At 34.7% G+C, this 13737-nt stretch overlaps 3 protein-coding genes across 3 annotated transcripts; 2 read left to right on the top strand and 1 right to left on the bottom strand.

Annotated features, from left to right (window-relative positions):
* Nucleotides 1-830: 830 nt before the first annotated feature.
* On the top strand, nucleotides 831-3862 carry LOC131004957 (probable prolyl 4-hydroxylase 7). Its single transcript, XM_057931731.1, has 8 exons — nucleotides 831-1124; nucleotides 1263-1349; nucleotides 1462-1519; nucleotides 1741-1845; nucleotides 2608-2665; nucleotides 2756-2931; nucleotides 3018-3078; nucleotides 3386-3862. The coding sequence occupies exons 1-8, from the start codon at nucleotides 1066-1068 to the stop codon at nucleotides 3688-3690; spliced, it is 909 nt and encodes a 302-aa protein (XP_057787714.1). The 5' UTR covers nucleotides 831-1065; the 3' UTR covers nucleotides 3691-3862.
* Nucleotides 3863-5801: 1939 nt separating this feature from the next.
* Nucleotides 5802-7297, top strand: LOC131004952 (transcription factor MYB35-like). The gene is made up of 3 exons (XM_057931728.1): nucleotides 5802-6148; nucleotides 6226-6355; nucleotides 6444-7297. The coding sequence occupies exons 1-3, from the start codon at nucleotides 6016-6018 to the stop codon at nucleotides 7081-7083; spliced, it is 903 nt and encodes a 300-aa protein (XP_057787711.1). The 5' UTR covers nucleotides 5802-6015; the 3' UTR covers nucleotides 7084-7297.
* Nucleotides 7298-9525: 2228 nt separating this feature from the next.
* LOC131004951 (uncharacterized) lies at nucleotides 9526-13405 on the bottom strand. Its single transcript, XM_057931727.1, has 9 exons — nucleotides 12981-13405; nucleotides 12630-12707; nucleotides 12178-12522; nucleotides 11860-11995; nucleotides 11603-11765; nucleotides 11344-11472; nucleotides 11013-11207; nucleotides 10071-10193; nucleotides 9526-9981 (listed from the first exon to the last, which is right to left on the bottom strand). The coding sequence occupies exons 1-9, from the start codon at nucleotides 13159-13161 to the stop codon at nucleotides 9889-9891; spliced, it is 1443 nt and encodes a 480-aa protein (XP_057787710.1). The 5' UTR covers nucleotides 13162-13405; the 3' UTR covers nucleotides 9526-9888.
* Nucleotides 13406-13737: the final 332 nt, after the last annotated feature.

Here is a 13737-nt window from a genome sequence, read left to right as displayed (position 1 = left end):
GTATTTTCACGCAATTATGCCTATTATATAACACTATAATAGAATGGATATTTTTCTCAAATCACAACATACTCACCTAATATTTGTTAAAACGTATATCGTTAAAAGTGTTGCATACTCTTAGAATTATTATCAAAGGACATATGAGTATTTTTTTTTAAATATATTTTGCACAACTATTTTCAAATATGCATGAAATTATTCAAGTACTCCATATCCGTCTCACGAATCTTGACACGTTTTTTTTTTGGGCCGTCCCACGAATCTTGACACATTTCTAAATAAGATAATAATTATTACATTTTCTCTCTTACTTTATCATTTTTATTACATTCCCTCTCCTACTTTATCACTTTTATTATCTTCTCTTTCTTATTTTATCACTTTTATACTTTATTAACTACACACTTAAAACACTAATCTACAATTGCTTAATTCACGTACAGAAACCAAACGTGTCAAGATTCGTAAGACGGAGGGAGTATAATTTTATTTATTTTACTATTATCTTATCTATTTTTGATCATATTTAATGCTGAAATGGTTGTCTGAAATTTTATGTATTCAAATTCGTCGATTATTAAAACAACGTTAGTTTACAAAGATAACACGATTACTTTAATACTAAGTTTGATCGAAAAATGATTAAAATAACAAATGAAAAAATTAATAATCCAATAGTTTTAAAACAAATTTTAAAAATTAATGTGTAAAATGAGATGTTTAGTAATTTATATATAATCAACCACCCTTATTATCATAATTATTATTCATTGAAACAGTATTTTTTGTTTTTTTAGCAGTTACGAGGTATAAATAAAGAAACTTCGAGAAAAAGACTAACTGGGTGCGAAATCCAGTAGGCGGAACCCCTATGTAAGAAATTCTTGAATTCCAACGGCGAATAAATACCACTGCCGCATTGTAGAAACTCAGACCCAGTCCAAGTCGTTTTCTTGAATTTCAGCTCCAAATTTTAATAACCCTACCAGAATTTTGCCTAATTCCCCCAAATAAACTGAGAATTCAGAAAATAAGATAAAAGATTCAAGCTTTTCCCCTTTGATGGACCCAAGATTATTTCTATTAATTTCTCTGTGTTTTCTTGTTCAATCCTCCCATGGGTATGTTCATCTCTCTGCAGACTGTAGTGTGTGCAATTCTTGATTGTTAATTGAATGTAGATCATGGCTGATTTGGCTTTCCCACCCTTATTTTTTTAGCTCTGACTCTTCTCCCCCATTTTTTTGATTTCTAATCAGAAAAGAGTCATTGTTAAAATTGACAACCGGTGTTTCTTCGGCGGCGCTTGACCCGACCCGGGTCACCCAAATCTCGTGGAGTCCCAGGTTCTATTTTTAATTCATGGATTTTATATGAATGTTTGAGTGAAATTATGTGTTTGATTAATTTCTTTGGTGATTGTTGATATCCGATTTGGTGTTATTTTGTATTTTACAGGGCTTTTTTGTACAGAGGGTTTTTGACTGATGAAGAGTGTGATCATTTCATTGATCTGGTTAGCCCATTTCCCCTTTCCATTGATGCTTAAAGATATATGTAGGAATGAAATTTCTGTAGATATTACTATTATCTTTGCATTATTCAAAAGACTCTATTCTTCTTGTTCTATTGCATTCTGCCGTTATCTTTAGGAATGGCTGGAATTGTTTAATTAATATTTGGTGTGTGGAAAATTTTGATGGGATGGTTGCTGACTTGTGGAAATTGTGTGAGTAGGCTAAAGATAAGCTGGAGAAATCTATGGTAGCTGACAATGATTCTGGCAAGAGTATAGAGAGCGAGGTCCGGACGAGTTCTGGCATGTTCTTGAAGAAGGCCCAGGTTAGTGAAATCAATTATTGTTTGCACTCAATTCAAAGAAAATGTCGTTGATGAATTCTTGAACAGCTTAATCACATACCACCAATATCTACTTGATTATAAAAAAAATGTAAGCCCTTTATCACTTTCTTGCAATGGTGCTTGCAGTTATAAAATATTGTTACATGTTAGTAACTTAGTATGTTTTAGATGAACTCCGAGAGACTTTTCTACATTCGTTAGCTAGCGTGCTTTATGATCTTAGACAGATGATGGATGTTTTTGGAGACTTGTTGTGTGATAATCTTCTCAAATGGTGCAATTCTTGCTCTTCCTAACATTGATTGACTGGCAGTCTCCTACATTTTGGTCTTTCAGATCTATGTATGTTGTATACCGATTCATTTTCTGCTGTCACAATATACATATTCATGATATGATGAAATTCAGCATTTTTCTCACCCTTGACTCAACTTAAATCATATGTATAAGATGTCTTCAATGTGGCCTATAAGTCCTCATGTAGAAACTTTCACGATTTCTGAAAATTGCATCCATATGTCTATTGATCAGCTTCCATGTCCTGTGAGATCTTTGGTTTAGCATGCATTTGTGTAGAACTTCATGTTATCTCATTAAGTATTCGATCACAGCTTAGTTAGAGCTCCTTGTATTCAGAACTTCCACTTCTTGGCTGTTGGAATACGAAATATAAGTTTTGATTCGAGCATAATGTAGTTTTCAATATCTCCATCTGATGCGTGTGAATCTTTTTTCGTGAAGGATGCAATAGTAGCTGGTGTCGAGGAGAAAATTGCCGCATGGACTTTCCTCCCTGTAGGTAATGTCGTAACAGCTTCTTTAGTATACCCTTTGTATTTCCCCATTCAGTTGAGACTTGATCTTTGTTATCACAAAATCTGTTATGTAGAAAATGGAGAGGCTATGCAGATTTTGCATTATGAGCATGGCCAAAAGTACGAGCCACATTTTGATTTTTTTCATGACAAGGCTAATCTAGAATTTGGCGGTCACCGAATCGCTACTGTGCTCATGTATTTATCGGATGTGGCAAAGGGCGGAGAAACAGTTTTTCCTAATTCTGAAGTGAGTAGTACTTCTAGAATTTGCTCCTTTTCCATTTTTGTCTTTTTATAGGCTCTTAACCTCTCTAATTTCTACTGTAAATGCAGATTTCGTTTAAACAGAAAAAGGGCAACGGCTTGTCTGATTGCGCCAAACAAGGGTACTCAGGTAAACCCATTGTAAACAGTGACCTCGTCGTTACAAAAATTATGTGAAAGAAACATTCTTTCCGGTGAATATGATCGTGCTGCTCAAGAACTTGCCTAATGAAATGAAAAACTGAATAAAAAACTTTGATTTTTGTTTTTTCCGTTCTCACTTCAGCTGTCATTGAGTTTTTGCTCCTTTATCTGCACTCAAAATTATACGACGTCACTCTGTGTTTGAGAGAGGTTTGCGCTTAGCCCGTGGATTGTGAAAAACGCGATTCAAATTTGTTTAACTTGGTTTCTTGTTTAATTGCTCCTCTGGACAGTGAAACCTAGGAAAGGCGACGCATTGTTGTTCTTCAGTCTCCACCCGGATGCCACCACTGACAACGCGAGCTTGCACGGGAGCTGCCCCGTCATTGAAGGCGAGAAATGGTCCGCAACCAAGTGGATCCACGTCCGGTCCTTCGAAGCTGCACCGACCAGGTCAAAGAGTGATTGTGCCGACGAGGATCCCAACTGCACGGCGTGGGCTCTCAAAGGGGAATGCGAGAAGAACCCGTTGTACATGGTCGGATCCGAGGATAACGCCGGTTATTGCCGGAAGAGCTGCAAGGTCTGCTCCTCTTAGTAAAGAGGGTTTCTTGAGCTGATTTTTCAGACAAAAATCTGAAGAAGTTTGCAATTTGTATACATGAGAAAGAAGCTACATGTAGATGAAGGAATACAATCAAACGTTTGTAGTGCTATTGACTCATCGTTTTGAGCAATTCTTATATATTGAGAAAACTATGATTAAACTTTGTGCCTTGAGTTTTTGGATTATGCCTCATTCTTGCCTCAAGAAGTGTTGAGATTTGTTACTGAAGTAATAGGGAAAATACACTCATTTAACCTTCTAAATTCGTTTAACCATCTCGAAGTTAAACAATTTTAGCTCAAAGTTCGGCCGAAAGAAAGATGGGTAAATATGCAAAATGAGAAAAAAAAAAAAATTGAGTAATTTTAATAAAAATTTTAAAGTTAAATGAGAATTTGTTAAAAGTTTAATAATTTATATGCAATTAACCCTTAATACTATACTCCCTCCGTCCCTGAAATCAGTGACGTAGCCAGGATTTTGATTCAGGGGGGCCCAATTTATAATAATTTTAAAATAATATAAATAATAATTTTAAAATAATATATATATATATATATAAATAAAATTATTTTTTTATCAATTTATTTTATGTACAATGCATCGTTTAAAATTAATAGCTAGGCGTTTCTATATTATAACATATAGTATATTTTTTTTTTACATTTAGCATTCTAAAATTATAATATAAAAACTTCATTGTAATATTTAAAATAAATCTCTTTCGATGTGGAATCAAAAAAATCTCTTTCAATTTGAGGTACTAAGATTAATCAAAATATGTCCTAAAAATTAACTTACATAACAAAATTTAGGATTATTAATAATAATTAATAACTTGATATCTGAAAATAAAAGTAATAATTGGATTCATTCACTAACGCACTACTTCACATAACTAAAGAAATACTAAATCCTCATTTTAATAATGTAAACACGAATAACATATATACAAAAAAGAAATGAAAACTAATTCACTAGCATATGGTTTGAGCTAATAACTTATATGAACTAGGATTAATTACTTAATATATTAACTATAATATCTAATATTAAATGGGAATTTTATTAAGGAAAACTATAATATCTAATAATACATAATAAAATCAAGTTATAATTAAAAAATATTATTAATAAAGAAACTAAAACAAACAATCCATAACATAATTTAAAAAGTAAAATAAACATGGAAAGTAAATTGCAAGGTGATTATAAAAAAAGTTACATTTAAAATTCAAAATTTACTATTTTCTTTATGATCGTTCATTATAGATAATTCAAAATTCAAATTTACTCTATCAATAAAAAATAATAACAAACAATATAAAATAACATCAACCTAAATTAAAAAATATTGTGAATTTATGATTGTTTTAAGGAAAAAAAAAAGAGATTTTTTTTAGAATTAAAAGTACATATATTTAACTAAAAATTTAAATATTACTATATACTATACTAGTAATTATTTTGAAATTTCCAGTGGGGCCCAGTGCCCCCACTGGACCCCCCCCCCCTCCCTCCGTCACTGCCTGAAATTGCTTTCTCTTTGGGGACGGCACGAGTTTTAATAAAAAGTTGTAAAGTGTATTGATAGTGGAGAAAAAGTGATATAATTATTATTGGAAGTTGTGAAAAGTGTTATAATTAGTATTGAGAGTGGTGAAAAGTGAAAAGTAAGAATAAATAAAGTATTATTAGTGGTGGGGTAGGTTTCCAAAAATGGAAAGAAAGAAAGAAGAAGTTATTTGGGGGACGTCCCAAAATGGAAAAAGAGGAAGTTATTTTAGGGACGGAGGGAGTATTATTCAAGCCTCGTAAATTGATCTAATGGTAATTTAGCTCTTATGATCAATTTATGGGATAAACGAGTTTATTTTCTTGAAATAGTATTAGATCTCTTAAGATCAATTGAATTTCTTTGCAAGAAACTCAATTAATTGTAAGACAAATTTTAGGAGATTGGAACACAATTTGAACTAATAGATCCCATAAGCAGAAAGAACTCCAGAATCTGGTACTCAATATGACTGAAACTGGTTGCAATTATTCTCAATATTCAGTATCTATAGTCACACACACACACACACACAAGGAGAGGGAGAGAGAGAGAGAGAAGGGGGGGATTGCATGCTTAATATTTCATATCATGTCAAACAGTACTCTTTTTCATAGACAAAGCTCATGCAATTGTTGTTAATTGATGATAGTTTCATGCAGTTCATGCCTTGTTAAATTGTATTAATATTCCCTTGAGAAAAAAAACTTAATCTTGAATTCACATCACCATCACCATCACCATTTTGGAGAAGAGCAGAGATGGGGAGGCCCCCTTGCTGCGACAAAGCCAACGTGAAACGAGGGCCGTGGACGCCTGAGGAAGACGCCAAGATCCTCGCCTACGTAGCCAGCCACGGCATTGGCAACTGGACCTTAGTCCCTCAGAAAGCAGGTACACATATCTTCCCTTTTCCCTACATGCTTGTTTTTCTCTGTTTTGATGTTTCTGATGATGTCTGTATCCATTAGGCCTTAATAGATGTGGCAAGAGCTGCAGACTTAGATGGACTAACTATCTCCGCCCCGATCTCAAACACGACGGCTTCACCCCCGAAGAGGAAGACTGCATTCTTGAAATGCACAAGACCATTGGCAGCAGGTAGATTGATTTGAGTTTCCACAATGTTTTCCCAAATTTTCTTGTTTGATTTTGAAGGTTATGGTGTTGTTTGGACATATATGTTTAGGTGGTCTCTGATAGCTAGGCGGCTTCCCGGGAGAACAGACAACGACGTGAAGAACTACTGGAACACGAAGCTGAAGAAGAAGCTGACCAAGATGGGGATTGATCCCATCACACACAAGCCTTTTTCTCAGCTGTTTAGTGAGTATGGGAGGATCAGTGGCTCCCCCATCACCAGGAACAGGAACCCTTTTCTCCAGACCCAAACGGGCCGTTGGGTCCAAGGGAACAACGAGCCTCAGAAGATCGATCACTTCACCAGCTACGACGTTGTGTTTGCTCAAGAAAATGTTGTGCAGCCTTGTGTGTTCAATGAGGCCTCCTCCTCTGCCTCTGCCTCTGCTGCTGCTCTGTTTTCTTCGAGTTTCTCGTGTGAGGCCTCCCGGGCTCCAACCGTGCCCGCCTCTCCGTTTTCGTGCAACGAGGAATACATTGTGGAGTGCAAGAATGTGGAGATGCTGGGATTAGGTTTAGGTAATGAGGGTGTTGCATTGCAAGAAGATGGGAATCTTGTTAGTGAGAATGAGGTTTGTGTTGACAAGAGTGAATCTGCTGCAGATACATTTGTTGAAGACATGTTGGCACGTGACATGGAGATTAGGCTGCAGTTTCCTGAGATTTTTGATGAAAACTATGATTATTGATCTTGTGAAAAAAGGTTTGGTACAAAATTTGCATGATTAGGAAACACATAGAGAGTTTCAATTTGATGATGGTGTAGACAAGTGGTTCTGCATATAGGATATGAGGCTGTTTTGCATTTTGCATTTCTACTTTATTGTTACATGTCACGTGTATAAGATGATACTGTGAATAAATGAATGGTGTGAATTTTAAGTGTCTAGAGAGAGACACAATTTGCATGTATCATACTATCATATTTGCTGTTCCATTTCTATTTTATTTTGTTCATAATTTTTCTCCAAATTCAATTTTGTACGATTTAGTTTAATTTTATGATTATTACTAAGGTTTATTACATTCAATTAAGGAATGTAATTATTTTTATCGTTCAATTTCATTTTTATTAATTAATAATAGATTGATAAATTCAAAGTTAGGATGTTCAATTTTTTAAAAGTTTAATTTTTGAAATAAAAATTAATTATAATTTATAATACTTCATCCATCCCATAAAAATATGCATAGTATGAGACAGCACGGATTTTAAAAAATCCTATAAAATGTAAGGTGAGTTGAGAAATGGTTCCACATTGATTGTGATGTTTAATGAGACAATTATTAGTATAAATGGGGTATGCATATTTTTATGGGACGGACGAAAAAAAAACTTATGCATATTTTTATAGGATAAATGGAGTATTATAATAAATTTTATTTTTATCAAAAATATTACTATTAAAATAATAAATACTCCCTCCGTCCCCGCCAAGATGATACATTTCTTTTCGGCACGTGATTTAAGAAGTTGTAGATTAGTGTTTTAAGTGTGTAATATAAAAGTGATCAAGTAGGAGAGGGAATGTAATAAAGTGATAAAATATGAGAGAGAATGTAATAAGAGAGTGATTAATTAGTTGTAATTCTGCAATTAAAATCCCTTATTTTTTTCCATATTTAGAAATATAGCATCTTCGTTGGGGCGGCTCAAAAAGAAATATGTAGCATCTTCGTTAGGACGGAGAGATTATAATAATAAAATATAATAGCATACACAAAATTAAGATACACTGAAGGTCGTTCCCAATTTCATAGCATGTTTTGCAAATGATTCAATTTTTCCACTTGTGTTAGCCCTTGGGTTCCATCTCCCATTATGTTACAACTTTCATTTTCTTTTTCCTTCAACTTCATTTTTTTCCTTTTTAGTTTTAGTTTATTTTTGTATTTGTTAGTCAAGGATTTTATCAAACCCGATTAAGTTATATAGTCATTGTTTAACATTTAATTTATTAGTTTTGTTTTAGGCAAATTTATTTTATTAGTTAATAATTATTATTAGGATTTACAATTTTCACTTTAATTTTTAGTAATATGTGTATTAATTATGATTCATTAAATTAAAACAATTTTTTATTTTTGTAGTGAAAAACGAGATTCGAACAATTTTAGAGGTGAAAATATTTATTTCCAAGTCGAAGCCATATCCAACCAACACAAATAAAAAGAAGAAAAAGAACTCATATATATAGAGAGCCCTAAAAAAACAAATGCTACTTTATGTCTCATTCTAATACCATCAATACAAATGAAGTGAACATCAATAGTTTTATTTTGCGCACACAAAACGTATATTGATACTATCATAATGAAAAATAAATGGCATATATAAATGTCATTTAATACATGTAACACGTTATAATACAAGAGAACTATTTGCAATAAATAAAGGATAAGATCAACTCAACCAAGTCAGATGGCCGTTATATTCGTTGCAAGAGACACGCAAAAAAACCATTTAAGGGGAGTAAAAAAAATAGTAAGTAACAAATTATATAGATAGACAAAAACTCAAAAAAATAATAAAAAACAAAAAAAACAAAAATAAAATAAAACATTAGATGCCCATGAACACGTTACAAAGATCTTCATATTCATTCAGGAGACAAGGATCTTCAGGCAGAATATGGGATTACAACGTTGTTCGCATCCCTGAAATAAAGCATCCGGCGCCGGTCGGAGAAAACTCTGGCAAATTCGGGTTCCAATGTCGTTCCATCGCGGATTCCGACTTTTCGAGTGCTTCCGAGCACCGCCCGATGATGCCACGCCCTCCCCCGCCCTCCACGTCGGAACGCAAGCTCCACAGGTGCGGTTTTTTCTCAATTTTCGGCCGGTGCACCCGGTCGCCGGCAGCCTAGAGGCTTATACCATCAATTGGCTCTAAATATTTATGACATAGATGCATGTCACACTTTTCTTTCCCCTTTTATTTTTATCTTATTTTTGGCAATTTGTCGTAGATATAATGCTGAAAATATTAGGCATCTAGTTTGTGAATTTTGATGCAAGAATGGAACATTATGTTCCTCCATGTAAATATTTGTAAATAAAAGGAATTGTTACTTCGATCCTCATCTTCCGATGAGTCGGATCGGTACATTGATGAAATAAAATACGAGATAGAACGACAAAAAATATAGGATCCCGAAGGGTCCTTTGTCTTTTTCTTATTCATGGGAACTACAAGAAGACAATGTGATCAAAGCTCAACCTAGGAATATGAATGATAATACAAGAATTACAACATAAATACCCAAACCTAGAATTAGGAGGGTGTAATTCTTCATAAAATTTGAACAAAACTATATTGTAAATACATTACAATATATATCTGTACACTTAGACATCAGGCACCTGCAGCAGTTGAACAGACACCAAAATCTTGAGATTCAGCCATCGGAAATACAAGAAAAACTCGTCCGAGAATAGGGTTTTGCGCCTTATAGCTCAATCAATGTCACGGAATTGAGGCACACGTTACCTCGTCAGAAGCTAAGTTGGCAGTAGTTAGAGTAGTCGATTTCTTTCAACCGTAGACAGCATAACATGCACTCTGGTAGATCTTCTGGTTTGTTTCCCTGCACCACGTTGCACGTAGACGTGAAGAACTGTGCATTTTATTTTTTATAAATTATAGGTTCGATTAGGATGGATTCGAGTATCTAACCTGAACTGTCAGACCAAAGTCGAATACACAGTGCTTGAGTCTGTCTTGGAACGTTTCAAATCCTTTCCGTGCAATGTAGCTGAATCTGTGGATATCCAAGTCGATCTCTAAGTAGTTTTCTCCCTGCAAAGATTGCGCTTGATCAGATCTCGTGGTTAGAGAAACACAGACACAATCATTTATGTAGCTTAGATCGAACCCCTCAAGTAGTCTGAAATTACATTTGAATCATTATTCGAGTCTTTTTCACTTTCATTCGTAAGTTTGGATTTATAAGAATCCCACTTGATCCATATACTACGATGGATGGAAATCGTGGGATATACAAATAGAAATCGGCACTTACGATTGCAACACGAGTCGAGCACATATTGACCAAACTATCCTAAAAAATTGGTACCCCGACAATCGTGACAAGTTTAATTTTAGTATGAGACATCCTAATCCTAATAGTCATGCTTCAAAGTAAATACAATGTTCGATATATATATATATATATATATATATATATATATATATATATATATATATATATATATATATAGGGGAGGGCTAGAATAAAAACACTCTTAAGTGTATAAAATATAAATGATTTTCAGCCCTTAGATCATCAAGATCTACGGTTGATTCGTAACCCTGTTGGATGAATTCGTGGTCCTGAGTTCGAATCCCAAAGGTAGCAAAAAATTATTTTTCACAATTCGTAACCATGTTTGATGAATTCGTAACCCTGTTGGATAAAATTCGTACATTAAAAAACGTTTATATTTATATTTTAAGAAGTGTTTTTACCGTAGCCCTCCCCTATATATATATATATATATATATAAGGCAAAAATCCATAAATTTCATGAAATGTAGTAGATGAGTGATTGATGTATTAATTTAAACCTAGAAGTAAACGAGGTCATATCAATATATCAACAAAAAAGACTACTTTACCAAGTAAAACTCGTGTTGAGGACGCGAAAGAACTGGCTTCTCGTTGTAAGCATGCATAAGTTTCCTCTCTGCTGAACTCAACTGAAGGTCATCAACGTTCATGACTCGGCCTAAGATCTTTAATCTTTCCCTGAATGGTGCATTCGTGTCTATGGCAAAACCCTTAATCTTCTCAGTCTCGTTGGCAATTATTTTCTGCTCAACACGAAGAAGGGAAAGCAGATTCAACCTTTTGCTTCCATAACACGAGTTTGAGGCTCGTAGAAATTAAGGCTGTAGGCAAGCAAAATAAAAGTTACTGGTACGAGAGTCGGAGATGCCTCCTCCTTACCTTGATATTTTCCCGAAAATGAAGTGGAAGATCTTGCGAATAGTTCTCCGAAAGCTTGCAATAGATAACGAAATTCATCCCTGCCCCGTCATATTCATTTTGGAAAAGTGTTGCAGGGTAAAGCGGAATCTGACAGAGCCATACATAAGATGCAAAAAGTGAGCAAAACACGAATGATCTCAGATTCAATACTGTGCAGACGTTTCTTATTTGAGGCTGATATATACAGACAGGTAATAGTTACAATAGATATATATACCTGAAGGTTCACAACAAGAATAGTGGGGATTTCTCCATGTGAGTCGACAGCTGGGAGTTCTACGAATCGGGCGACATGATCAATTTTCCGAGGAGATAAAAAGACATCCACTCCAAAAGGAACATATGCAGCATAATTTGCAGCAGGTTCTTTCTTTTTGTCCCTGCCAAACACAAAAAATGGCGATTTTCGGATTACCTGATCAGTAGATTTTCAACAAAGATTCAAAAACGGGGTAAGGGAAAACGTGTTCTCACCTCATGTAGTTTCGTCCACGGACTCTAAAGGTATTTGGCTCGATCCTTGACCAAGATTCTGACATCTTCTTCTCTAATGGCGAACAAATAATCTGTGAGCCGGCTATTGGTCTTTGTATAACGGGCTTTCCCAGCGCTGAGACAGTCAGATTGATCACGACACAGAAACACTTTCAAATCTTACACTAACTATACTAAGTCACTTCATAGATCATTTTCTCGAGTCAAACGAAGCTAGAAAGTAGACATTTTCAACAAAATTGCAGAGATCACATCATCTCGTAATATAGCAATCAAGATTCAAGAAAAGGTTCTTACATAAGACTGCATTTTCGTGTCCTTCTCTCCATTTAAAAGACTGAGTGAAAGACATCTTTTTCTTCGTGCTCGAGCCTGCCGCACTTGCCAATTTCTTCTTCCCTTCCACGGGCTCATCTAATTTCTTCCTCCCGTCAAAGGACTCATCACAGGCGAGGCAAGGGAGCAAGGCGTTCGATATGAACCCACAGCTATGCATCACTCCCTCCTCGCTCCTCCTGCCACTCTCATCCGCATTTTGAGGATCATCGGAGCTCAGCTGCGAATCAATGGCGTTGCCCTGCATCACTTGGTTGGAAAACCTCGGAGTAACCACATTTGATAAGGATCCAGTTTGAGATACATCTGCAACATCTCAAATCAAATCAACAATGTATAACATCAGAAATGAACACAATTTCAATTAGATTATATTTTTGGATCAAAAAAGGTGAAAATGGCTAAAAACTAACCGTCTTGAACACTATAAAATTCATCTTCTCCATCTGAATCAATCAATCCATCAGGATCGAACCATGCCTCACTGCTTCCTATTCAATAAAAATTCACAAAAATTAAGTAACTATGAAAAAAAATTAAAAATCTGAAGAATCAAATATCAATCCCAGAAAAAGCACAATTATAAAATTGCATTTATATTCGTAAAAACTAAATCTCAAAATTCAAACATTTCCCAGTTGGAGAAAAGGAACAACATAGAAATTTGAGCACAAAAGGATCAACAAATTCAAAATTTGGGATTCCCGCAAACACCCAAACAATCAACCCCCAAAAAGCAGAAAATTAAGCAACTAAATCAGAACCTTGAAATGCAGGATTGGTGAAGGAAACATCCTTCTGATTTGAGGGTTCGACGCGATGTCGATTATTCGCAGAATGCGCCTTCTTAACTCTTCCCGTTCTCTGCTTCTTGCGCTTCTTCTGCAAATTCAACTTCCCCTTCATCCCCACACACCCTTTCGGCTTCGACCCACAAACGCCCATCCTCGCAATTTCACAAACGGATCGCGAACAAACTTGAAAAGGTGTTCTTCTTCAAAGCTCAAAATCGGATTTTTTTTGGTGTATATATAGGGTATTTGGGTGTGATTAACTACAGTTCTTAGCTGAAAAAGCAAAAAAAAAATACCAAACAAAAAAGGTGCCGTGGCTCAACCTCATTGAATTGCTCGAGTCTTTGTTCAATAATTTAGAATTATTCTAAGCAAAAATACAGATAAAAATACAGTATAAAATTGTTGAAGTAGTAAAAGGGAATCTGGAGGAAGAGGACTAGAGATTAGTCAAATGAAAACGTAGGAGTTGCTGCTGTTGACTTGTAAATTTGTACATAGTTTTTTGGTCGGGTGATTCTTGGAAGAACATAGCAAGATTTGATTTTTATTTTTAGTTTTATTATGAGTATAATTTATTTATAATGAAGGTATAATATTTTCACAAATTCCTGTGTGCTCCATGGAGCACCATGCTCCATAACATTAACACTATCTTAAAATGACACTAACACTATTTTGTTTTATAAATGACACTATCATGTTATAATGTTAATGTCATTTTGCG

The sequence above is a fragment of the Salvia miltiorrhiza genome, unplaced genomic scaffold (genome assembly GCF_028751815.1).
Source record: "Salvia miltiorrhiza cultivar Shanhuang (shh) unplaced genomic scaffold, IMPLAD_Smil_shh original_scaffold_471, whole genome shotgun sequence".
Taxonomy (NCBI): Eukaryota; Viridiplantae; Streptophyta; class Magnoliopsida; order Lamiales; family Lamiaceae; genus Salvia; species Salvia miltiorrhiza.
Note: the sequence above shows the minus strand (reverse complement) of the source record. Positions and strands in the feature narration are given on the sequence as shown.